This window comes from Schistocerca serialis, chromosome 9 (assembly GCF_023864345.2).
Source record: "Schistocerca serialis cubense isolate TAMUIC-IGC-003099 chromosome 9, iqSchSeri2.2, whole genome shotgun sequence".
NCBI lineage: Eukaryota > Metazoa > Arthropoda > Insecta > Orthoptera > Acrididae > Schistocerca > Schistocerca serialis.
In genome coordinates this window covers 81,835,816-81,863,393 of record NC_064646.1, presented here as the reverse complement: position 1 = coordinate 81,863,393, position 27,578 = coordinate 81,835,816, and the positions used below count along the sequence as shown (strand labels likewise).

Below are 27,578 nucleotides of genomic sequence, written 5' to 3'. Positions count from 1 at the left end.
TGGTAGCAAAATCTACGAACACAACAACGAGCGATGCTTGCTTTAGACAAGGAACGCCTTCAGGCTGCAGACAGGGCTGTAAAGAGTCTAGAAATACAAGCAAGAGTAAACAGGAGGAGGAACAAGAGGAAGCTGGAGGAGGAGTTTGCAGAGGATGAAGATAATCCATCCTATGGACCTGGAATGCACTAAAAAGTTAATCCAATCTTGGTCGCTCGATTCCCAAAACTTTTATTTTCTCATACTAATTACATGTTTTCTAAGGATCTTCCAAACATATTTGTTTCAAACTTTCAGTAAATGTTACACAGTACCTTCTGCATAATTAAACACAGACTTTTTCCAAAAAACTGTATATTTTTGAATATATAAATAGGAAATTGAAAAAAATATTGTGAATTTTCATTAAAATTGAAAAAAAATCATCTTTAATAACTGAATTAAAATTTTGTAAAATCCCGGTGTTAAGTTGTAGCCCATATTCCAATAAATAATCTGTAAAAAGTTCAACTTCCTACCTCAAATACTTTGTGAGGAAAGATGTAATTTATAAGCGTTATTTTAACATTGCAAGTATAGGGCGTTCCGGAGCCCCTTAAATGTGTTTCTGTCCTTCCGCTTCTATCGTTGTAACCTTCTTTAAATATCTTTCTTCAAGATACTTAAGTGAGTGCCTGTGCACGTAACAAATAAATTGTCTTACTTGATCTGCTTTGTCGTACATTGAAAGAAAGTGTAATATTCTTTAAAAAATCTTTTTTTAGCACACTGAATGAATGCGTGACTGAGGAATGGATACAGACTGGAGATATCGTGTAGCGTGTTGCAAAGTGGTGTACCTACTCGGTGTTATTGTTAGCAAAATCTTTGTATGAATTGATTGGGGAATGCAACCCAATGTTAATAAAGAAATACAGTCACTGCAAAATACATTCAGCCCCTTAGCCACTGAATCGTCTGGCCCTGTTCAAAACTGATAACTTTGGTCCCTGTGCACATAAAAAATAAATTAAATTGTCTTACCTCTAAAGCAGCAACGGTGGAACGCGATATACTCGTATTCTGTTCTCTTACAAAAAAAGAAAATACAAATATGCTTGCTACAGCCTCAGCGGTGTGCAGTGCTCACCGTAATACTTTGGAATGTACATGAAATTTTTTTGGCTGATAAATGTAAATATTTAAGAAAAATCCAAAGTCTTTGAAAAACATATGACGTGGACTGGGAGGTGGTACTAATTGTGGTAAATTACTAACACAGATTTTTTGTTTTTAGTGAATTACATTCCAAGTTAAGTTTGACCTGTCGAAACATCTGAAAATTGAAATTACAGTGCTCACAAAATTACATTATATTTATCAATTGATCGACAAAGAATGAGATTTACACAGCAAATATTATCTAACCTCACTAAACAAGCATAAATACAAATCATTTAATTGCATATACATGTGTTAACAAATCTTAGAATCATTACGAAAGGTAAATATCTAATTAACCTTTTTATCAAATCAGTATACTCCCATTCTGAGGTTACTCAACAATTACAAATTATCACAACCCATCCATACTAACGCGCTGGCAAAAGGAAAGTCATAATTATTTAATATCTATATCTTGCGTGAAGACTTCTGCTTCCATGTTCTCATAATTCCTATATTAATCCAACTCTTTGTGGCTTCACAAAGCACACCACAAAAACTGCCTACTCCATCCTCTTTCGCTCACAGACAGCTACCTATCACTGTGCGCCAAGCGCTCTCTTACTCCAACACTACAATCTTAGACCAGAAACAGTATCTTTGGGTCTGCGGTCGAGCACAGTCACGATCCGCTTTATAAAGCCTATCAAAGACATACATCGTTTATAATATACTAGTTTCATTTTAGTTTACATTAGTCTTATTATCACATTCGGGTGCCACGTACAAGTGTGCCCCAGTAGACTTCTTTCATCGTTTTCTGAAGGGCAGTCAGCGGACCACACCCTAGCCAAGAAAAACAAAACCATCCCGTAACACTGTTTTCTCTGTAATTCATTTTTGCGACTCCACACGATGGCAGGTAAGCTTCTCCAAGCGTTTGCTTGCCCCAAACACTTCTATCCGTCTGACACAGCATACAGCGTGAATCGTCGCTCCCCATCATTGGTTTCCAGCCTTCCTACGTTCTGTGGCGTCGCTCTTTGCACCTCAAGTGTCGCTTAACAGTGACTACGGATATGGCATGGCTTACTGCTAGCTGATCGACTGCTGTACCACAGTCCTGTTTAACTCACTAAACTCAGTCGGGGCGTTAGCCAGACTCCTGGTAGCATTTCGGTTTCACGATTCTCCACCACTGTCGGCGGTCCCTGCCCGTTAGCACATTAGGTCTCTCTGGTCTTGACTCAGCTACAGTTGTTACTTCGCGTTTCCACTTCACATCCACATCACGAACGGTCGAATTTTGGCTGATGGAGGTCTTACTCACGTGACATCCGATGACTAGTCCATGCTCGGAGTCACTGAGCTTCCCTGACCGATCCAATCTGTTCTTACTTCTTCTCTACAGAAGACTCAATAGACCCCACCTACTTTTATACTGGTGGTCCGCAGTTTTATAGCGGTTGAACGATATTTTTCGTGAAATCGCTAGATAACAGGGAACGATAGTCCCAGTACTTTGAGATAAGCCAAAATTGATCACCAGATCATATTATTTAGTTCATTACTGCGACAAGCAGCTTACTTCTTATAGCGACAACTTACACTCCTGGAAATTGAAATAAGAACACCGTGAATTCATTGTCCCAGGAAGGGGAAACTTTATTGACACATTCCTGGGGTCAGATACATCACATGATCACACTGACAGAACCACAGGCACATAGACACAGGCAACAGAGCATGCACAATGTCGGCACTAGTACAGTGTATATCCACCTTTCGCAGCAATGCAGGCTGCTATTCTCCCATGGAGACGATCGTAGAGATGCTGGATGTAGTCCTGTGGAACGGCTTGCCATGCCATTTCCACCTGGCGCCTCAGTTGGACCAGCGTTCGTGCTGGACGTGCAGACCGCGTGAGACGACGCTTCATCCAGTCCCAAACATGCTCAATGGGGGACAGATCCGGAGATCTTGCTGGTCAGGGTAGTTGACTTACACCTTCTAGAGCACGTTGGGTGGCACGGGATACATGCGGACGTGCATTGTCCTGTTGCAACAGCAAGTTCCCTTGCCGGCCTAGGAATGGTAGAACGATGGGTTCGATGACGGTTTGGATGTACCGTGCACTATTCAGTGTCCCCTCGACGATCACCAGTGGTGTACGGCCAGTGTAGGAGATCGCTCCACACACCATGATGCCGGGTGTTGGCCCTGTGTGCCTCGGTCGTATGCAGTCCTGATTGTGGCGCTCACCTGCACGGCGCCAAACACGCATACGACCATCATTGGCACCAAGGCAGAAGCGACTCTCATGGCTGAAGACGACACGTCTCCATTCGTCCCTCCATTCACGCCTGTCGCGACACCACTGGAGGCGGGCTGCACGATGTTGGGGCGTGAGCGGAAGACGGCCTAACGGTGTGCGGGACCGTAGCCCAGCTTCATGGAGACGGTTGCGAATGGTCCTCGCCGATACCCCAGGAGCAACAGTGTCCCTAATTTGCTGGGAAGTGGCGGTGTGGTCCCCTACGGCACTGCGTAGGATCCTACGGTCTTGGCGTGCATCCGTGCGTCGCTGCGGTCCGGTCCCAGGTCGACGGGCACGTGCACCTTCCGCCGACCACTGGCGACAACATCGATGTACTGTGGAGACCTCACGCCCCACGTGTTGAGCAATTCGGCGGTACGTCCACCCGGCCTCCCGCAAGCCCACTATACGCCCTCGCTCAAAGTCCGTCAACTGCACATACGGTTCACGTCCACGCTGTCGCGGCATGCTACCACTGTTAAAGACTGCGATGGAGCTCCGTATGCCACGGCAGACTGGCTGACACTGACGGCGGCGGTGCACAAATGCTGCGCAGCTAGCGCCATTCGACGGCCACCACCGCGGTTCCTGGTGTGTCCGCTGTGCCGTGCGTGTGATCATTGCTTGTACAGCCCTCTCGCAGTGTCCGGAGCAAGTATGGTGGGTCTGACACACCGGTGTCAATGTGTTCTTTTTTCCATTTCCAGGAGTGTACAATCGTCACAGCTCGTAAACCTGAACTTTTTCATTGATTTTTTCACACACACGTGGAGAGGCCTCTGTGCTGGTGTCCTTCAGTCCTTACGATAGGTAACAAATTTGTTGATTAATATACGATTAAATCAGAGCCGTCCGAAAAGTGGCGCGCATTAGCACGCCGCTTCCAGGATGTGGGGAGGGGCACCGGCCCCAACACGAATCATCTCGGCAGGTTAACGACAAGTGCCAGCGTGACGGCCAAGCTGGATGTGATTTTTAAGCTGTCTCCCACACACGACTTGGTGAATACCGGACTGGTACCCACGTCTCACCTCAGTTACACGATAATCAAACATTTAGATAAGGTTTCCACATTTTCACATGGGATAAAACTAGGCGTAGACGTTTGGGGAACTGTCCCTGTGTGGAAAGGGGTAGCGACACGAAGGGCACCTGACGAACTAATATTCCCGCACATGGAAATTAACATGTTGACTGCGTGAAGGTACGAGATAAAGGCCAGGAAAAAGAAGAAACAATATAAGATCTCGTCACAGATTCATACAGGGGAGGAAGTAGCAAATCCGATGAACACAAGCATGGGCCTGCTGCTTGTATATTCAATTAGCTGGGAAGCCTGATATGCAGATGTTCACTGTTAACATCAAACGACCAGAGAGAGTCCATCGAACGCTCTATGTTGCGTAGGTCGGAGCTAATGCACATGCCGCCCATCGCGTTCCCAAGCCGTTTCTCGCGTGGTCAACAATATCTAGCTGCTTCCTTTCTTGGCCAACAATGTTTCCAATTTCGTCTCGTGGTCAACAATGTCTCCTAGCTTCTTCTCAAGAAGGTTCGCCGGCCTGTGTGGCCGTGCGGTTCTAGGCGCTTCAGTCTGGAACCGCGCGACCGCTACGGTCGCAGGCTCGAATCCTGCCTCTGGCATGGATGTGTGTGCTGTCCTTAGGTTAGTTAGGTATACGTAGTTCTAAGTTCTAGGGGACTGATGACCTCAGATGTTTACTCCCATAGTGCTCAGAGCCATTTGGTCCAAGAAGGTTCCCCGCAACTAGACTGTTTAGACTCCCTAGGGGCCGGACGAATAATTTATATAATGTTCAGGATGAACTACCAGTCTCCGCACGTGTCATCAATCCTCAGCAGCTCCTTCTGCTGTCTACGAACAGAGGGCGCTCAGTTTCGCAAGACCTCTGTTTACGAATTCCAGGTCAGCGTAAAATATGTTCCACAATTCTGAAATACGTTGACAGTAGCCATGTATGCCATACTTAGGTGCATCTGTCCTACATTCCTCACTGAAAATGAGAATCTCCTGCGCTTTTCTTTTCTTTCTTTCTTTTTTTTTTTTTTCGTCCCTGGGTATCCTTCACTGTTCAAGCGACCTACGTAAACTACTGCTAAAAGGAGAGGGCGTTCTTTCGCGTAATACTCTGACAGATACTTCTTCCGCTTTAGATTCCATGCCACTATTAAACAATTGTAACTGCACAAAAAGGGACTACAGACATTGGCCGCCAGCGGGCTTTGATTTAAATCAATGGGCAAAGTTGAAAGCTTGTGCCAGACTGCATTTCGAACCCGGATCTCCTGTTTACTAGGCAGATGCGCTGATCATTGTGCCATCCGGGCATAGCAGCCAGCGCGACTGCACGGTCTACCCTAGTACGCTTCCCGTCAGATCCAAATTCTCAATGTATCCATACATTACGAATGTGGCGCCCGTTGTCCATTATCCACTTTAGTCGCGGCATTTCTCCTATTCCCGTAAGAGTTCGAGCCTGGTGGACATCCGCACATCCGCACTGGACGTGCGGATTCTTTATTGATTTAGTTGTTCGTTGTTAAAAGGCCAAGGAATACGAATAATCCATTTCTTCACTTTTAAGAGGCCATGGAGCCAAGATATATCTGTAATAACTTACTGTTATGTCATTGATAATCAGCAGTTTAAAGGCCAAGCAGCCAAGATATCAGTTTCTCACTTCCAAGAGGCCAAGGAGACATAATAAGTTTGTAATATAATTGTTTACTCCCAATTACTAGTTTTTGTGTGTAAGAATGAACCTGTCTGTGAGAATGATGATTACGATCCAGCTCTACTCAGTATAAAGTTGTTAATGACTCACGTGCATAAATATTTTCTTGTGTTCACTGAAACTAATAAATGACTGGTCAGACGTTAGAGCAGGGACTTGTGCACTTTATAATGACAGTCACTGTGTGGCTTGAGAGTCGATCAGTTCATGTTTGTGTGCAGGCTCTGGACAGGAATATTTATGCTAACCAGCCCAGGTCTGTCGCAGCTGGTCGGCGACATTTGGATGCTGGCAGCACCAGCTAAAGTTAGAACACGCTTGCTTCAGGAATGGCGTATAGAACACAATTGTTTCGAGGCAGCTGTGGAAGATACTTTGTCGTTGCGGAGAGCTGCAGAGGGACATGTCTCCAACTTGGAGAAGACTACAGAGGCCGAACCGGACGTAGAGTTTTCAGCCACTACCGCAGACGTCTTCGACACTCGCACAGTTAAAGAGTAATAAGCATGAGCCGTCGTTACAACTACCGAGGTGAGACATGCGTAGAGTCAGTTAATTTGCATCACAGTGTCGTTTTACTGCTTTAATGTTAACAACAAGCTAATTGTATCCATCATGCGCTTAGGCCAGACTAGTGATGTTCTTTCATGCTTTTCTAGGTTTTTTTTCAATTTTCTGATTGATTTGATCCAGTCTGTCACAAATTCCTCTCCTGTGCCATTCTTTCCATCTCAGAGTAGAACTTGCAACGTACATCCTCAGTTACTGGCTGGATGTATTCCAATCTCTATCTTCCTCTACAATTTTTACCCTCTGCACTTCCCTCTAGTATCACTGAACTTATTTAATGATGTCCTAACAGATGTCGATGCTTCCCATGTCTTCCTTTACTCGCCGATTCTGCGCAGAACTTCCTCGTTGTATATCTTATCAATGGACTTAATTTTCAACATTCTTTTGTAGCACCACACTTCAAAGTTTCGTTTCCCTTCTGTTCCGGTTTTCCCACGTCCATGATTCACTATCACGCAATACTATGCTCCAAACGTACATTCTCAGATATTTCTTCGTTAGATTAGGAACCATATTTGATAATAGTAGACTTCTCTTGGCCAGGAATGCCCTTTTTGCCAGTGCTAGTCTGCTTCTTATTTCCCCCTTGCTCCGGCCGTCATGTGTTAATTTGCTGCCTGAGTAGTAGAATTCCTTAACTTCTTCTACTTCGTGATCACCAGTCCTATTGTTAAGTTTCTTGCTGTTCTCATTTCAGCTACTTCTCATTACTTTCGTTTCAGTCCGTATTCTATATTCGCTGGACTGTTCATTCCATGCTTTCACTGACGGTACCAATATTACCACTGATATCTTTTCAACTTGGCTTTTAATTCCACTCTTGAACTTTTATTTCTGTCGTTGGTTTTTTTATGTACAGATTGAACTATAGCGGTGAAAGACTACATACCAGAATTACATCCTTTTTAGTCTTGGTACCTCGATCTTGGTCTTCCATTCTTATTGTTCCCTCTAAGTTCTTGTACATATTGTATATTACCCCTCTTTCCCTATAGCCTACTCCTATTTTTTTCAGAATTGTGAACATCTTGCACCATTTGACATTGTCGAACGCTTTTTCCAGGTTTACAGATCGTATGAATGTGTCCTGGTTTTTCTTTAGTCTTGCTTTCATTGTCAACCACAACATCATAACCGCTTCTCTTGTGTCTTTAACTTTCATAAAGCCAAACTGATCGTCATCTAACACATCCGATGATCTTTCTTTAAATCATTAATCTTTTTCCACAATCACTGACCAAATTCACGATGTAGTTTTATACGGTCATTTTATGTAACCGCCAACCTGTGGAAGGCTATAGTTCATGTTTGCAATCCTATCTCCATTTGTTAAATGTTTCCATGATCAGTAGATACATCATCTTTTTGGTGTCTTTTGGCCATAAACTAAATCTTTTTTGTGACCAGTAGTATCTTCTTGTAGTGTGATGACTTCGTTCATTAATATGTCCGTGTGATCCCTACTTTCATGATTAATTGGCCATCCCTAGTAATTTTTACTTAAAGAGACGTTATCCATTGCTCGATCTTGTTTCTTTTAAGGTAACGTTGTTCGTGAAATTCGTTGAAATTTTCTATTTTCTACTCCATAATGTACTTTGGACTTTCCTGAACATTTTGGTATATAATACATTAAAATCAGACAATTGTGAGACCTTCAAATAATATTTTGAACGTTGACGCGTGATTGTCAAATTTCGCAGCTATGCAAATACTGCCACAGTTGAGCACTCATATTTTGGGAACTACGCAGTATAGAAGGCTGTGAATTGCTTTACTTTGAGCCTACTGCTACGTCACAGAAGTTGCAATTACGAATAAACAAATCAGTCCTTTGTTTCTGATACTAATTTTCGTTGAAAGTAGATTATAGGCTGTTTTTGTAGTAAGCTAACTTCTATTGCTTTTTATACGTAAATAAAATGACTAAGCTTAAAAATAACTTCAAGAAATGCAAATTTTCGTGTAACAGATTTGTGAGTTTTTCTTTCATCGAATATCAACCGATGAAAAGCCATGTCATGCTTTGTCTCCACCTCCAAAGACTTCGTGTTAAGATAGGTAAGTTGAATTTTCTGGCACCCTGCACCAATTTACACATAAATATTAAGTTAGGAGTGTCCGATGCTGTAATAACATTTGATGGTGGGAACTATGCAAGGCTCAAGGTTCTGGAGAAGTTAGGGGTAAGATTTGGACAGAACACAGCTAAAGGACTGCGGGAACTGGATGAGCTTCGTGTAGGTGAAGCAGAGTTAGCTGCTCAGCAAATGACAAAAGAACCAAAAAAGAGAAGGAGGGGCAAGCACTGGGTTATTGGGACACTGAAGAAGACACAGACTATGGGCCAGGGCAATTCTAGTGCATAAAAGACGCAGAAATGTAAGTCTGTATAAGGATTTAAGATTTAAAAAGTTTTTAACTTCAATATCCCTGAACTACATTTCTTGCAATAAATGATCCGTTTTCTAAAAAAGTACTGATGGTAGAGACAAGAAATCTTCACAGCGTGCCAAGTGTGAGATTCAACACATATGAACCTAGAATAATTAAAATATCCTGAGTTGTTTTGTTTTTATGTTCATTTATTTACAAAATTCTGTCAAAAAATTTAGTATTTGAAAAAGAAAAAGTATAAAATGCCCCACAATACAATTTTAGTAATAATTCTAGTTCGTGTACCTAGAAAGGTGCATTCAATAATTACGGAAAATTGTAAGTTGGTGTCTTAAAATGTTTCCAAGATAATGGGTAACAAAATTCGATAATTTACCATTGGCGGCATAGGACATACAATGTCCCCTTAAGTTTACGTGATCCTATGTGGAGCTTCCCATTTCCGTAGGTCATCACGTATAGTATCTGTAGCATCGTAGAGGTATGCTAAACAACTCAGCTGACACCTCACATTTCCTACTCCTCGATCAGTTATGTCAATATCTGGCATCTTTGTATTCGTGTGACGATTGAAAAGAGGAACCCTACTATGATTTTTCACTGTGAAACAAACATATGGTAGGGCATTTGTGAGAGAGAGGAGATTTCGGCTGTTACTCACCTTCCTTGACTGTGGGACAAGCTATCTTGGTGCATGCCCAGCCTGCACCTTTTACACAAGTGCACCAGTTGCAGTCAATCTTCTTCCTTTCGCCCGGAGTACATGCTGAAACATTTGAAAGTGTGGATATTGTACACGTTTGGGGTTGTTGTATAACTGTCATAAACTGTCTGGTCGATTACCCGAGACATATAAATTTAGGAACTACAATTTCTGTTTCAATTTATTGAAACGTTCTCAAGATGTTTAATATTTTGTGCACTTAGAACTATTTCGGAAAAGAATCCGAGGTACTGTTAAGAAATAATTCCCCTAGAAAAGCCAGACATCTACAAACCGGAAAAAGGAACAAAATATATTTGGCACTCCTAATTCATAAAGTTAGTCCACCACCTCCTGGAACGTAAATGATGTACATCAAAACTGCTGTTATTTGCACGTGAATTACTCATTTTAGAAAATTACGCGTCTTACGCTAGTTCCTCATCACAAAATCAGCTGACTTGTTAACTCTCAGATGTACAGTAACTATCATCATAAATATTTTAGAACGATAATCACGTTTTTCATAAGAAATCAGGATTGCTTTCCTGGGAGTTCTGTGCCTTAAGACAAATATGAAGTTGTCAGGTGAACTTTTATTGGGAAATTTAAGTGCTCGGAAGTTTCTGCTGAAGATGATCTTGTGGGTATGTATTGCAGTGGTAATTTATACATTCTTTAGCTGGTCGTGGGGCCATGTATAAATGATTTATTTATGAAAACAGCGTATCAGTGTAGGAATGCGAGATATGCAGGATTATTAGCGTCGGAATAAACTGAAGTGATTCTCCGTATTTTCGTAATGCATCCTGCCATATCAAGTCTGACCTTCGTTAAATGTGGCTGTCACCCACAAAAGTGTTTCTCTTATTTCACTAAAAGGAAATAATTAAAGCAGTAAGTTACTCAGGAAGGAGTGGTAAAATTTGTTATTAACTACGTGAACATGAATGGAAGTTCATAGGAGCGTATCGGTAATCTTAACCAACAATGCAGTGCACTTGAACTTCATGTTAGTATCTGAAATATCCTCACTAACTAACACAATATATCACAAATTTTGTTGGAGTTTACTACAGGTACGTTCCTGGAATAAGTAACTGTAGGCTGTGCCCTACCCCGTTTGTTAGCGCGAGCGATGCCTTTCCTAAATAATTAGGTAAAGTAATACTAAATCAACGGGAGGTTTGCACAATACAAGAGAATACAGAATTTTGGGTGGAAGAGCGATGCCTTACAAAAATCAGGTTATATGTGTCGAAATAATACAGTTATTATGGGCTAGTGTAGGTCTGATATACGACAGTGAGATTGGTAACACAGGTACTCCATCCTACCGTTCAGTAAAACATCTTGCTTGTCTACTGCCTCCACAAGTTGGTCAGCACGTACGTTCTGCAGATTTCATACATCGATTTGAGAAATTGTATTTGAGGAGGGTGACATATTTTAGTAAGTTTTGACCTGTCCTCTCTTCAATCGCGTTCTTCTGTCGGATTTGTTATAGCTAAAGTTAGGTTCGTTGTTAAGTGAAATAACTTGTTTCGAGGTGTATTGATTTTATAGTTGTTTTCCGTTCCACGTCCAGTTTTGTGAGCAGACCGATGAAATTGCCATGGAGAGTACTTTTTCACCTGTTGCTGCCAATTCATTATGGAAGATTTCTAGGAGCTTGCAGACACTGAAACCACCTTGCTTTTTAGAAACGTTGACGATACTTTCAATGTTGACGACACTTTTGTTATTTTGGTCAAATGACAGTGTGAATTCGCATAAAGTTGTAGAACATCTATAAGTGCTCTTTTTATTCTGTTTTACTCTTCATTCTGGTCACTGCAAACTATGGTTGATTTGTACTTACGTCTTTGGTTGATATGTATTCAGTTTCTTGGGAATAGCTACACAGCAGAAACGTTGTGGTACATAAAATAAAAATAAAGATTTGTGAATTGGAAACAGCCGATGTAGGAAACTTATTTATTTCAAAAAGTTTATCATGGTTGTGGATCCTTATGCAACAAAATTATTAAAACGTCTCAATTTAAGCCACCTGAATGTTCGCTTCATTACTTTGGTAGAAAAGATGGCTGTCTTCTCTTCCTTGAGATGGTGGTCAAGACGAAGGATGATAATACATTGTGACAGGCCGTTTTTAAGAAGAAAAATTAAGTGTTTTGTATCTTCAGTAGTTCAGTTGTCAGCATGCGACTCAGGGTGAAAGGGTACTTCCTACCTTTGTTCGAAGGACTACGTCTACTGGCACTTTGTCACCTGAGTAGGCGACCTTCAAGTTGCCTTTCACCAAAAGGAATATAGTGGGAGACAGATCAGACGTGCATCGCGCTATCGACCAGCTGTGAATCGATTGAGTCATGGGGTGGCGTTTTGCCTTGAGCAGGTAGCATTTCCAAAAGGTTGGTCGAATTCTGAGAAAATGCGTTGAGGTGTGTTTTTCGATCGATACATAAGATTAGACCCTTTTAGAGTGAGAATTTAAAAACTGAACTGGCTAAGTTCAAGTTACATATAGTGGGAATTAGTTAAGTGCGAAGGCGGGAAGAGCGTGACTTCTGTTTAGGACAGTACAGAATTATCTACAAAATCAAATAGGGCAATGCAGGAGAAGGCCTATTAATGAATAAGAAAATAGGAATGTGTATAAGCTACTAATAACACCGTAGTGCACACATTATCGTAGCCAAGATAGAACCAAAGCCAAAAACACCACAGTAGTACAAGTTTGTACGCCAACTAGCTCCGCAGGTATTGACGAAATAGAAAGACTTTATTATTAGACAAATAAGTTATTCATACGTTATTCAGACGAAATTTGTAATTGGTGACTGGAATTCGATACTAGGAAAAAGAAGATAAAGAAAAATAGTAGGAGAAACGTAGTACGGGAAAGTACTCAAAGAGAAAGCCGCCTGATAGAATTCTTCTCAGTGCATAATTTAACCATCATTAACATTTACTTTAAGGATCATGAAAGGAGCTCGTATACATGGAAGAAAATGAGGCAAGCTGGAAGCTTTCAGACCTGATTACGTAACTTGAGGCAGAGATTTCGAGACCGCATTTTAAACTGTAAGAGTTTTTCACTGGTAGATATACACTCCGATCATAATTTATTGGTTATGAAATGCAAATTAGAACTGAAGAAGTTGCAAACGTGAGGAACTTAAGGAGGTGTAATCTGGATAGACTGAAGGATCGAGAGGTTGTTGAGAGTCTCAAAGCCAGCATTGGGCAACGATGGACTGAAGCAGAGGAAATGAATGCAACAGAAGACGAATGGGTAGCTTTGACAGGTGAAATACAGACAGCGCAGTGGATCACATAGGTAACAAGAGAAGGCCCAGTAGAAATCGTTGGATAACAGAAAGACATTTATCTGAATTGACAAAAGGAGAATGAGGGCAAAGGAGCAAATGCAATAAGTGAAAGATAGACATCTATAGAATAAGATTGACATGAAGTACAAAACAGCTGAGAAGAAATGTCTAGAAGACAAATACAAGGCATGTATAACTAGGAGAAGGCTAGATACTGCCTACAGGAAAATTAAAGAGTCCATTGGAGAAAAGATAACCACTTGTATCAATATCAAGAGCTCAGATGGTAACCCATTTCTAAGCAAAGAAGGGAAAGCAGAAAGGTGGAAGGAGTATAGAGAGGGTCTATACAAGGTCGATGTACTTGAGGACAATATTATGGAAATAGAACAGGACTTAGATGAACATGAAACGGGAGATATGATACTGCGTGAAGAATTTGACACGGCACTAAAGACTTAAGTCGAAATAAGGCCCTGGGAGTAGACAACACTCCATTAGAACTACTAATAGCCTTGGGAGAGCCAGCCCAGACAAAACTCTACCATCTGGTGAGCAAGATGCATGAGACAGGTGAAATACCCTCAGACTTCAAGAAGAATATAATAATTCCAATCCCAAAGAAAGCAGGTGTGACAGATGTGAAAATTACCGAACTATCGGTTTAATAATTCACGACTACAAAATACCAACACGGATTCTTTACAGACGAATGGAGAAACTGGTAGAAGCCGACCTCGGGGAGGATCAGTTTGTATTCCGTAGAAATCCGGGAACACGCGAGGCAATACTGACCCTAAGACTTATCTTAGAAGACAAATTAAGGAACGGCAAACCTACGTTTCTAACATTTTTAGACTTAGAGAAAGCTTTTGACAATGTTGGCTTTAATACTCTCTTTCAAATTCTGAAGGTGGCAGGGGTAAAATACAGGGAGCGAAAGGATGTTTATAATTTGTACAGAAACCAGATGGCCGTTTCAAGACTCGAGGGGCATGAAAGGGAAGCAGTGGTTGGGAAGGGAGTGAGACAAGGTTGTAGCCTATCTCCGATGTTATTCAATCTGTATATTGAGCAAGCAGAAAAGGAAACAAAAGAACAATTCGGAGTAGGTATTAAAATCCATGGAGAAGAAATAAAAAGTTTGAGGTTCGCCGATGATACTGTAATTCTGTCAGAGGCAGCAAAGGACCTGGAAAAGCATTTGAACGGAATGGACAGTGTCTTGAAAGGAGGGTATAACATGAACATCAACAAAAGGAAAACGAGGACAACGGAATGTAGTCGAATTAAATCGGGTGATGCTGAGGGATTTAGATTAGGAAATGAGACACTTAAAGTAGTAAACGAGTTTTGCTATTTAGGGAGTGAGACAGGGTTATAGCCTCTCCCCGATGTTATTCAATCTGTATATTGAGCAAGCAGTGAAGGAAACAAAAGAAAAATTCGGAGTAGGTGTTAAAATCCATGGAGAAGAAATAAAAACTTTGAGGTTCGCCGATGACATTGTAATTCTGTCAGATACAGTAAAGGACTTGGAAGAGCAGTTGAACGAAATGGATAGTGTCTTGAAAGGATGATATAAGATGAACATCAACAAAAGCAAAACGAGGATAATGGAATGTAGTCGAATTAAGTCGGTTGATGCTGAGGGTATTGGATTAAGAATTGAGACACTTATAGCAGTAAAGGAGTTGTGCTATTTGGGGAGCAAAATAACTGATGATGGTCGAAGTAGAGAGGATATAAAATGTAGAGTGGCAATGGCAAGGAAAGCGTTTCTGAAGAAGAGAAATTTGTTAACATCGAGTATAGATTTAAGTGTCAGGTAGTCGTTTCTGATAGTACACTCCTGGAAACTGAAATAAGAACACCGTGAATTCATTGTCCCAGGAAGGGGAAACTTTATTGACACATTCCTGGGGTCAGATACATCACATGATCACACTGACAGAACCACAGGCACATAGACACAGGCAACAGAGCATGCACAATCTCGGCACTAGTACAGTGTATATCCACCTTTCGCAGCAATGCAGGCTGCTATTCTCCCATGGAGACGATCGTAGAGATGCTGGATGTAGTCCTGTGGAACGGCTTGCCATGCCATTTCCACCTGGCGCCTCAGTTGGACCAGCGTTCGTGCTGGACGTGCAGACCGCGTGAGACGACGCTTCATCCAGTCCCAAACATGCTCAATGGGGGACAGATCCGGAGATCTTGCTGGCCAGGGTAGTTGACTTACACCTTCTAGAGCACGTTGGGTGGCACGGGATATATGCGGACGTGCATTGTCCTGTTGGAACAGCAAGTTCCCTTGCCGGTCTAGGAATGGTCGAACGATGGGTTCGATGGCGGTTTGGATGTACCGTGCACTATTCAGTGTCCCCTCGACGATCACCAGTGGTGTACGGCCAGTGTAGGAGATCGCTCCCCACACCATGATGCCGGGTGTTGGCCCTGTGTGCCTCGGTCGTATGCAGTCCTGATTGTGGCGCTCACCTGCACGGCGCCAAACACGCATACGACCATCATTGGCACCAAGGCAGAAGCGACTCTCATCGCTGAAAACGACACGTCTCCATTCGTCCCTCCATTCACGCCTGTCACGACACCACTGGAGGCGGGCTGCACGATGTTGGGGCGTGAGCGGAAGACGGCCTAACGGTGTGCGGGACCGTAGCCCAGCTTCATGGAGACAGTTGCGAATGGTCCTCGCCGATACCCCAGGAGCAACAGTGTCCCTAATTTGCTGGGAAGTGGCGGTGCGGTCCCCTACGGCACTGCGTAGGATCCTACGGTCTTGGCGTGTATCCGTGCGTCGCTGATGTCCGGTCCCAGGTCGACGGGCACGTGCAGCTTCCGCCGACCACTGGCGACAACATCGATTTACTGTGGAGACTTCACGCCCCACGTGTTGAGCAATTCGGCGGTACGTCCACCCGGCCTCCCGCATGCCCACTATACGCCCTCGCTCAAAGTCCGTCAACTGCACATACGGTTCACGTCCACGCTGTCGCGGCATGCTACCAGTGTTAAAGACTGCGATGGAGCTCCGTATGCCACGGCTAACTGGCTGACACTGACGGCGGCGGTGCACAAATGCTGCGCAGCTAGCGCCATTCGACGGCCAACACCGCGGTTCCTGTTGTGTCCGCTGTGCCGTGCGTGTGATCATTGCTTGTACAGCCCTCTCGCAGTGTCCGGAGCAAGTATGGTGGGTCTGACACTCCGGTGTCAATGTGTTCTTTTTTCCATTTCCAGGATTGTATTTGTATGGAGTGTTTCCATGTATGGAAGTTAAACGAGAACGATAAATAGTTTAGACAAGAAAAGAATAGAAGCTTTTGAAATGTGGTGCTACAGAAGAATGCTGAAGATTAGATGGGTAGATCACATAACTAATGAGGAGGTATTGAATAGAATTGGGGAGAAGAGAAATTTGTGCGCAACTTGACCAGAAGAAGGGTTCGGTTGGTAGAACATTTTCTGGGTCATCAAGGGATCACCAATTTAGTACTGGAGGGCAGCGTAGGGGGTAAAAATTGTAGAGGGAGACCAAGAGAGGAATACACTAAGCAGATTCAGAAGGATGTAGGTAGCATTAGGTACTGGAAGATGAAGAGATTTGCACAGGATAGAGTAGCATGGAAAGCCGCATCAAACCAGTCTCTGGACTGAAGACCACAACAACAACAGGCCTGAAATTGTGTACAGCTTGTTGTGAGTCACTAAATGCTACTGGACGACTGTAGTCAGGTTATTTGCGCGTCATGAGTTACGCTTGTTTTTCACGTTTATTCCCACATCTTTGGTAGGTAGGTGGTTCTTAATTCCACAATGATTCTTTCCAGATAGTGAGTGGCATGTGTACCAATTTCGGTTGAAATCTATCCAATGGTATATGAGGAGATGTGGAATAGACATAAGTCCACTCTTATAGTACGTGTGGATGCAGAGGCAAATAGCTTAAATTCAGCCTGATCTCTTACTTTCTGTCTGGTGGTTCTTTCCAAACAATAAGTGTCATGTGTACCAAGTTAAGCTGAAATCGGTCTAGTGGTTTAGGAGGAGATGTGGGAAAGTCCTACACACATACCCTTTTATACACAAAGAAATTGGTAGAGGAATGCGAATTCAAATACAGAGAGATGTAAACAGGAAAAATACGGCGCAGCGGTCGGCAACGCCTATATAAGACTACAAGTGTCTAGCGCTTATGTTAGATCGGTTACTGCTACTACAGTGGTAGGTTAATAAGAATTAAGTGAGTTTGAACGTTGTGTTATAGTTGGCACTTTTGCGATGGGACACAACATCTCCGAGGTAGCGATGAAGTGGGGATTTACCTATATGACCATTTCACGAGTGTACCGAGAATATGAGGAATCTGTAAAACATCAAATCTCCTACATCGCTATGGCTGGAAAAGGATCCTGCAAGAACGGGACCAACGACTACTGAAGACAATCGTTCAACCTGACGGAAGTGCAACCCTTCCTCAAATTGCTGCAGATTTCAGTGCTGGGCAATCAACAAGTATCAGCGTGCGAACCATTCACCGAAACATAATCGTTATTGGCTTTCGGAGCCAAGGCGCACTCCTGTACTCTTGATGAGCCTTTGCACGACACAAAGCTTTACGCCTGTCTGGGCCCGTCAACACCGAAATTGGATTGTTGATGGCTGCAACCATATTGCCTCGTTGGACGAGTTTCGTTTCAAATTGTATCTAGCGGATGGACGTGTAGACCCTAAGGGTATGAAGACAACCCCATGAATCCATGAAACATGCATGTCAGCAGGGGATTGTTCAAGCTGGTGGAGGCTCTGTGGTAGTGTCGGCCGTGTGCAATTGGAATGATATGGGACTCCTGATACGTCTGCATACGATTGTAACAAGTGATGCGTACGTAAGCATCCTGTCTGATCACCTGCATCGATTCATGTCCATTGCTCATTCCGACGGACTTGGGCAATTCCAGCAAGACAATGGCACACCCTACACATCCAGAATTGCTACACAGTTGCTCCAGGAAAACTCCTCTGAGTTTAAACACTTCCGCTGCCCACCACACTCCTAGACATGAACATTATTGAGTGTATGTGGGATGCCTTGCAACGTGCTGTTCAAAAGACATCTCCACCCCCTCGTACTCTTCCGGATTTATGGACAGCCCTGCAGGATTTATGGTGTCAATTCCCTCCAGCACTACTTCAGACATCAGTCGAGTCCATTCCACGTGTTTTGCGGCACTTCTGCATGCACGATATTAGGCAGGTGTACCAGTTTCTTTGTCTCTTCAGCGTAATACGTGTGGATAGAGAGGCTATTGCTCAAATTCTGCCTGAACTCTCGCTTTTTCTCTGGTCAAACTTTCAGACGGAGCAGTTTGCGCTGCTTGATTACCTGTCATTAATGGGTATCACTATTGATAAATCCATTTTTAATTGTGTACTGTGTGTGTTATTTTCCCGAAACCCACAAACATCGTCACTGGTCACTGGTTTCCCTTGTCTGACCATTACCATGTATAGCGGTCCCTCGCTTTTCTTTTTTTTTTTTTTCTTATTTTACAATGGTAGACATGTAGGAGGTAGATACTCATCTGCCGAAACACCGACGGTCGTCGAATATGTTAGCTGGTTATTTTCGCGCAAGTTATATGAGCATTGAGTATGCTGTTTGCGTATGTGTTGCTATGCCTCCCGTTACCGCCAAAGGACTGCAGCGTAAAAGTGGCAGAACCACACACATGCAAACACCATATCATCTACCTATGACAACTCCCATGGAACTACATAACTGGTATAAATTGACGTAGTGCGTTGGTGCTGTGATGTTGCTATTTAAAAGTGTGAGATACAAGATTATGACTCGGAGCGCAAGTGGCGGGAAGTGGTATTGAACTATGACAGTGCGAGTACAGTGACGTTACTCACCGTCCTGTACTTTGGGGCAGGCCATCTGTGTGCACGCCCAGACGCCGCCCTTCGCACAGATGCACGAGTTGCAGTCATCCTTCTTCGTGTCGCCGGGATTACACTCTGTAACATGAGAAAGTGTTGTTAGTATTTACAGTGGACACGGTAAAGTGTGCTGGGACATTGCATTTTTTAACATTATTTATTTATTTGCACGAATTGGCCAGCTAAGGACCGCGTTACAAATTCTATTTCATGTTCACTTTTTTCTTTCTCTTCTCTCGGGCTGCTCTTCTGCCTGCTGCCATTTTTGCCAGACGTTCAGTTATTAGTTTCTTATTGGTCTTCGGTTTTGGAGCCTCCCGAAAAACATCGAATTCAGTTACTGCCTTTCTGTACTTGTCCCTATTCATTGCGTCCATTTCTGTAAGTCCAAGTTCACCGAGGTCTTTCTTTATTCCTTGCAACCAAGAGTTGGGTGTTTTCCTCTGTTGAAATATATTGAAGATTTTCTTCGTTAATCGCCATTATTTGTATATATACACTCCTGGAAATTGAAATAAGAACACCGTGAATTCATTGTCCCAGGAAGGGAAAACTTTATTGACACATTCCTGGGGTCAGATACATCACATGATCACACTGACAGATCCACAGGCACATAGACACAGGCAACAGAGCATGCACAATGTCGGCACTAGTACAGTGTATATCCACCTTTCGCAGCAATGCAGGCTGCTATTCTCCCATGGAGACGATCGTAGAGATGCTGGATGTAGTCCTGTGGAACGGCCTGCCATGCCATTTCCACCTGGCGCCTCAGTTGGACCAGCGTTCGTGCTGGACGTGCAGACCGCGTGAGACGACGCTTCATCCAGTCCCAAACATGCTCAATGGGGGACAGATCCGGAGATCTCGCTGGCCGGGGTAGTTGACGTACACCTTCTAGAGCACGTTGGGTGGCACGGGATACATGCGGACGTGCATTGTTCTGTTGGAACAGCAAGTTCCCTTGCCGGTCTAGGAATGGTAGAACGATGGGTTCGATGACGGTTTGGATGTACTGTGCACTATTCAGTGTCCCCTCGACGATCACCAGTGGTGTACGGCCAGTGTAGGAGATCGCTCGCCACACCATGATGCCGGGTGTTGGCCCTGTGTGCCTCGGTCGTATGCAGTCCTGATTGTGGCGCTCACCTGCACAGCGCTAAACACGCATACGACCATCATTGACACCAAGGCAGAAGCGACTGTCATCGCTGAAGACGACACGTCTCCATTCGTCCCTTCATTCACGCCTGTCGCGACACCACTGGAGGCGGGCTGCACGATGTTGCGGCGTGAGCGGAAGACGGCCTAACGGTGTGCGGGACCGTAGCCCAACTTCATGGAGACAGTTGCGAATGGTCCTCGCCGATACCCCAGGAGCAACAGCGACCCTAATTTGCTGGGAAGTGGCGGTGCGGTCCCCTATGGCACTGCGTAGGATCCTACGGTCTTGGCGTGCATCCGTGCGTCGCTGCGGTCCGGTCCCAGGTCGACGGGCACGTGCACCTTCCGCCGACCACTGGTGACAACATCGATGTACTGTGGAGACCTCACGCCCCACGTGTTGAGCAATTCGGCGGTACGTCCACCCGGCCTCCCGCATGCCCACTATACGCCCTCGCTCAAAGTCCGTCAACTGCAAATACGGTTCATGTCCACGCTGTCGCGGCATGCTACCAGTGTTAAAGACTGCGATGGAGCTCCGTATGCCACGGCAAACTGGCTGACACTGACGGCGGCGGTGCACAAATGCTGCGCAGCTAGCGCAATTCGACGGCCAACACCGCGGTTCCTGGTGTGTCCGCTGTGCCGTGCGTGTGATCATTGCTTGTACAGCCCTCTCGCAGTGTCCGGAGCAAGTATGGTGGGTCTGACACTCCGGTGTCAATGTGTTCTTTTTTCCATTTCCAGGATTGTATTTGTATGGAGTGTTTCCATGTATGGAAGTTAAACGAGAACGATAAATAGTTTAGACAAGAAAAGAATAGAAGCTTTTGAAATGTGGTGCTACAGAAGAATGCTGAAGATTAGATGAGTAGATCACATAACTAATGAGGAGGTATTGAATAGAATTGGGGAGAAGAGAAATTTGTGCGCAACTTGACCAGAAGAAGGGTTCGGTTGGTAGAACATTTTCTGGGTCATCAAGGGATCACCAATTTAGTACTGGAGGGCAGCGTAGGGGGTAAAAATTGTAGAGGGAGACCAAGAGAGGAATACACTAAGCAGATTCAGAAGGATGTAGGTAGCATTAGGTACTGGAAGATGAAGAGATTTGCACAGGATAGAGTAGCATGGAAAGCCGCATCAAACCAGTCTCTGGACTGAAGACCACAACAACAACAGGCCTGAAATTGTGTACAGCTTGTTGTGAGTCACTAAATGCTACTGGACGACTGTAGTCAGGTTATTTGCGCGTCATGAGTTACGCTTGTTTTTCACGTTTATTCCCACATCTTTGGTAGGTAGGTGGTTCTTAATTCCACAATGATTCTTTCCAGATAGTGAGTGGCATGTGTACCAATTTCGGTTGAAATCTATCCAATGGTATATGAGGAGATGTGGAATAGACATAAGTCCACTCTTATAGTACGTGTGGATGCAGAGGCAAATAGCTTAAATTCAGCCTGATCTCTTACTTTCTGTCTGGTGGTTCTTTCCAAACAATAAGTGTCATGTGTACCAAGTTAAGCTGAAATCGGTCTAGTGGTTTAGGAGGAGATGTGGGAAAGTCCTACACACATACCCTTTTATACACAAAGAAATTGGTAGAGGAATGCGAATTCAAATACAGAGAGATGTAAACAGGAAAAATACGGCGCAGCGGTCGGCAACGCCTATATAAGACAACAAGTGTCTAGCGCTTATGTTAGATCGGTTACTGCTACTACAGTGGTAGGTTAATAAGAATTAAGTGAGTTTGAACGTTGTGTTATAGTTGGCACTTTTGCGATGGGACACAACATCTCCGAGGTAGCGATGAAGTGGGGATTTACCTATATGACCATTTCACGAGTGTACCGAGAATATGAGGAATCTGTAAAACATCAAATCTCCTACATCGCTATGGCTGGAAAAGGATCCTGCAAGAACGGGACCAACGACTACTGAAGACAATCGTTCAACCTGACGGAAGTGCAACCCTTCCTCAAATTGCTGCAGATTTCAGTGCTGGGCAATCAACAAGTATCAGCGTGCGAACCATTCACCGAAACATAATCGTTATTGGCTTTCGGAGCCAAGGCGCACTCCTGTACTCTTGATGAGCCTTTGCACGACACAAAGCTTTACGCCTGTCTGGGCCCGTCAACACCGAAATTGGATTGTTGATGGCTGCAACCATATTGCCTCGTTGGACGAGTTTCGTTTCAAATTGTATCTAGCGGATGGACGTGTAGACCCTAAGGGTATGAAGACAACCCCATGAATCCATGAAACATGCATGTCAGCAGGGGATTGTTCAAGCTGGTGGAGGCTCTGTGGTAGTGTCGGCCGTGTGCAATTGGAATGATATGGGACTCCTGATACGTCTGCATACGATTGTAACAAGTGATGCGTACGTAAGCATCCTGTCTGATCACCTGCATCGATTCATGTCCATTGCTCATTCCGACGGACTTGGGCAATTCCAGCAAGACAATGACACACCCTACACATCCAGAATTGCTACACAGTTGCTCCAGGAAAACTCCTCTGAGTTTAAACACTTCCGCTGCCCACCACACTCCTAGACATGAACATTATTGAGTGTATGTGGGATGCCTTGCAACGTGCTGTTCAAAAGACATCTCCACCCCCTCGTACTCTTCCGGATTTATGGACAGCCCTGCAGGATTTATGGTGTCAATTCCCTCCAGCACTACTTCAGACATCAGTCGAGTCCATTCCACGTGTTTTGCGGCACTTCTGCATGCACGATATTAGGCAGGTGTACCAGTTTCTTTGTCTCTTCAGCGTAATACGTGTGGATAGAGAGGCTATTGCTCAAATTCTGCCTGAACTCTCGCTTTTTCTCTGGTCAAACTTTCAGACGGAGCAGTTTGCGCTGCTTGATTACCTGTCATTAATGGGTATCACTATTGATAAATCCATTTTTAATTGTGTACTGTGTGTGTTATTTTCCCGAAACCCACAAACATCGTCACTGGTCACTGGTTTCCCTTGTCTGACCATTACCATGTATAGCGGTCCCTCGCTTTTCTTTTTTTTTTTTTTTCTTATTTTACAATGGTAGACATGTAGGAGGTAGATACTCATCTGCCGAAACACCGACGGTCGTCGAATATGTTAGCTGGTTATTTTCGCGCAAGTTATATGAGCATTGAGTATGCTGTTTGCGTATGTGTTGCTATGCCTCCCGTTACCGCCAAAGGACTGCAGCGTAAAAGTGGCAGAACCACACACATGCAAACACCATATCATCTACCTATGACAACTCCCATGGAACTACATAACTGGTATAAATTGACGTAGTGTGTTGGTGCTGTGTTGTTGCTATTTAAAAGTGTGAGATACAAGATTATGACTCGGAGCGCAAGTGGCGGGAAGTGGTATTGAACTATGACAGTGCGAGTACAGTGACGTTACTCACCGTCCTGTACTTTGGGGCAGGCCATCTGTGTGCACGCCCAGACGCCGCCCTTCGCACAGATGCACGAGTTGCAGTCATCCTTCTTCGTGTCGCCGGGATTACACTCTGTAACATGAGAAAGTGTTGTTAGTATTTACAGTGGACACGGTAAAGTGTGCTGGGACATTGCATTTTTTAACATTATTTATTTATTTGCACGAATTGGCCAGCTAAGGACCGCGTTACAAATTCTATTTCATGTTCACTTTTTTCTTTCTCTTCTCTCGGGCTGCTCTTCTGCCTGCTGCCATTTTTGCCAGACGTTCAGTTATTAGTTTCTTATTGGTCTTCGGTTTTGGAGCCTCCCGAAAAACATCGAATTCAGTTACTGCCTTTCTGTACTTGTCCCTATTCATTGCGTCCATTTCTGTAAGTCCAAGTTCACCGAGGTCTTTCTTTATTCCTTGCAACCAAGAGTTGGGTGTTTTCCTCTGTTGAAATATATTGAAGATTTTCTTCGTTAATCGCCATTATTTGTATATATACACTCCTGGAAATTGAAATAAGAACACCGTGAATTCATTGTCCCAGGAAGGGAAAACTTTATTGACACATTCCTGGGGTCAGATACATCACATGATCACACTGACAGATCCACAGGCACATAGACACAGGCAACAGAGCATGCACAATGTCGGCACTAGTACAGTGTATATCCACCTTTCGCAGCAATGCAGGCTGCTATTCTCCCATGGAGACGATCGTAGAGATGCTGGATGTAGTCCTGTGGAACGGCCTGCCATGCCATTTCCACCTGGCGCCTCAGTTGGACCAGCGTTCGTGCTGGACGTGCAGACCGCGTGAGACGACGCTTCATCCAGTCCCAAACATGCTCAATGGGGGACAGATCCGGAGATCTCGCTGGCCGGGGTAGTTGACGTACACCTTCTAGAGCACGTTGGGTGGCACGGGATACATGCGGACGTGCATTGTTCTGTTGGAACAGCAAGTTCCCTTGCCGGTCTAGGAATGGTAGAACGATGGGTTCGATGACGGTTTGGATGTACTGTGCACTATTCAGTGTCCCCTCGACGATCACCAGTGGTGTACGGCCAGTGTAGGAGATCGCTCGCCACACCATGATGCCGGGTGTTGGCCCTGTGTGCCTCGGTCGTATGCAGTCCTGATTGTGGCGCTCACCTGCACAGCGCTAAACACGCATACGACCATCATTGACACCAAGGCAGAAGCGACTGTCATCGCTGAAGACGACACGTCTCCATTCGTCCCTTCATTCACGCCTGTCGCGACACCACTGGAGGCGGGCTGCACGATGTTGCGGCGTGAGCGGAAGACGGCCTAACGGTGTGCGGGACCGTAGCCCAACTTCATGGAGACAGTTGCGAATGGTCCTCGCCGATACCCCAGGAGCAACAGCGACCCTAATTTGCTGGGAAGTGGCGGTGCGGTCCCCTATGGCACTGCGTAGGATCCTACGGTCTTGGCGTGCATCCGTACGTCGCTGCGGTCCGGTCCCAGGTCGACGGGCACGTGCACCTTCCGCCGACCACTGGTGACAACATCGATGTACTGTGGAGACCTCACGCCCCACGTGTTGAGCAATTCGGCGGTACGTCCACCTGGCCTCCCGCATGCCCACTATACGCCCTCGCTCAAAGTCCGTCAACTGCAAATACGGTTCACGTCCACGCTGTCGCGGCATGCTACCAGTGTTAAAGACTGCGATGGAGCTCCGTATGCCACGGCAAACTGGCTGACACTGACGGCGGCGGTGCACAAATGCTGCGCAGCTAGCGCCATTCGACGGCCAACACCGCGGTTCCTGGTGTGTCCGCTGTGCCGTGCGTGTGATCATTGCTTGTACAGCCCTCTCGCAGTGTCCGGAGCAAGTATGGTGGGTCTGACACACCGGTGTCAATGTGTTCTTTTTTCCATTTCCAGGAGTGTAAATATTTGGTGTTAATTTTTTTAATCATCTGTCTTCTTACTGGTTTGATTCGGTCCGCCAAGCATTCCTTTCCTGTGGCATCCTCTTCATCTCAGAGTAGCACTTACTATTATTTGCTGGATGTACTCCAGTCTCTGACTTCCTCTACAATTTTTGACCTTCTCAGCACCTCTGGTACCATGGAACTTATTCCCTGACGTCTTACGTGATGTCCTATCGTCTTGTCCCTTCTCCTTGTCAGTGTTTTCTACTTATTCCTTTCCTCTCCGATTCTGCGCAGAACCTTCTCATTCTTTACCTTACCCATCCACCTAATTTTCCACATTCGTCTGTACCAGCACATCTCAAATGCTTCGATTCTTTTCTGTACCTGTTTCCCCACAGTTCATGTTTCACTACCACACTATGCTGTGCTCCAAACTTACATTCTGCGAAGTTTCATCCTCATTTTACGGCCTATGTTTGATACCAGTAGACTTCTCTTGTCGAGGAATGGCCTTCTTGCCAGTGCTAGTTTGCTTTTGATGTCCTTCTTGCTCCACCTGCCATTGGTTATTTTGATGCCCAGGTAGCATAATTCCTTAACTTCGACTACTTCCTGACCATCAATCGTGATGTTAAATTTCTCGTTGTTCACATTTATGCTGCTTCTCATTTCTTTCGTCTCTCTTCGATTTATTCTCAAGCCATATTCAGTACTTATTAAATTGTTCATTCCATTCAGTATATCATGTAATTCTTCTTCACTTTCACTGAGGATAGCAATGTCATCAGCGAATCGTATCATTGATATCCTTTGTCCTTGATTTTAAACTCACTCTTGAACCTTTCTTTTTTTTCCATCACGGCTTCTTCGATGTACAGATTGAACAGTAGAAGCGAAAGACTTTATCCTTGTCTTGCACTCTTTTTTTAGAGATGCCTGCCTACTGAGCAACTCCTTACTGCTGTACCTATAGCCTTCGAGAACTTCAAGCGCATCTATTCGTTCCTTAGTACTTCCGTATGCCACTTCTTTGCGCATTGATTCTTCCTGGCTAAGCTTTTAAACTTCAAGCTACTGTTCATTACTACTGCGTTGTGTCTGAGCCTGTATCTGTTCCTGGGTACGCCTTACAGTCCAGTGTATGATTCCGGAATCTCTGTCAGACCATGATGTAATCTAGCTGAAATCTTCGCGTATCACCCGGCATTTTCCAAGTATTCTTCAATAGAGTATTCCTATTACTAGCTGAAATTTATTACAATTCAATTAGTCTTGTTCCTCTTTCATTGCTTGTCCCAAGCCCCTATTCCCCTGTAACCGTTTCTTCTACTCCTTCCCGTATAACTACATTCCAGTTCCCCATGACTATTAGATTTTTCATCTCCTTTTTCGTACTGTACTACCCATTCAATATCCTCATATGCTTTCTCTGTCTCTTCATCTTTAGCTTGCGACGTCAGCATGTATACCAGAACAATAGTTATCGTTGGTGGTCTGCTGTCGATTCTGATAAGGTCAGCCTTGTTACTGAAGAGTTCACAGTAACACACTCTCTGCCCTACATTGCTATTCATAACGAATCCCACTCCAGTTATAAAATTTTCCGCTGCTGTTGATATTACCCTATACTCATCTGACCAGAAATCCTTATCTTCTTTCAATTTCACTTCACTGACCCCTACTATACCTACAATGTGCCTTTGCATTTCCCTTTTCAGATTTGCTAGCTTCCCTACTACGTTCAAGCTTCTGACATTCTACGCATCGACTCGTAGAAGATTATCTATTCGTTTGTTATTCAGTCTTTTTCTCATGGTCACTTCCCCCTTGGCAGTCGCCTTTCGGAAATCCCGATG

At 44.3% G+C, this 27,578-nt stretch overlaps 1 protein-coding gene across 1 annotated transcript in view; it reads right to left on the bottom strand.

Moving 5' to 3' along the window:
* The window catches only part of LOC126419381 (U-reduvitoxin-Pr21-like), a 43,676-nt gene that overhangs the window by 14,379 nt on the left and 1,719 nt on the right, over window positions 1-27,578 (bottom strand). Inside the window, exons 2-4 of the mRNA XM_050086569.1 lie at window positions 23,789-23,893; window positions 19,168-19,272; window positions 9,848-9,952 (exon numbers count right to left, since the gene is read on the bottom strand). Of these exons, the coding sequence (XP_049942526.1) occupies window positions 9,848-9,952; window positions 19,168-19,272; window positions 23,789-23,893 (315 nt within the window). The remainder of the gene's footprint in view (window positions 1-9,847; window positions 9,953-19,167; window positions 19,273-23,788; window positions 23,894-27,578) is intronic.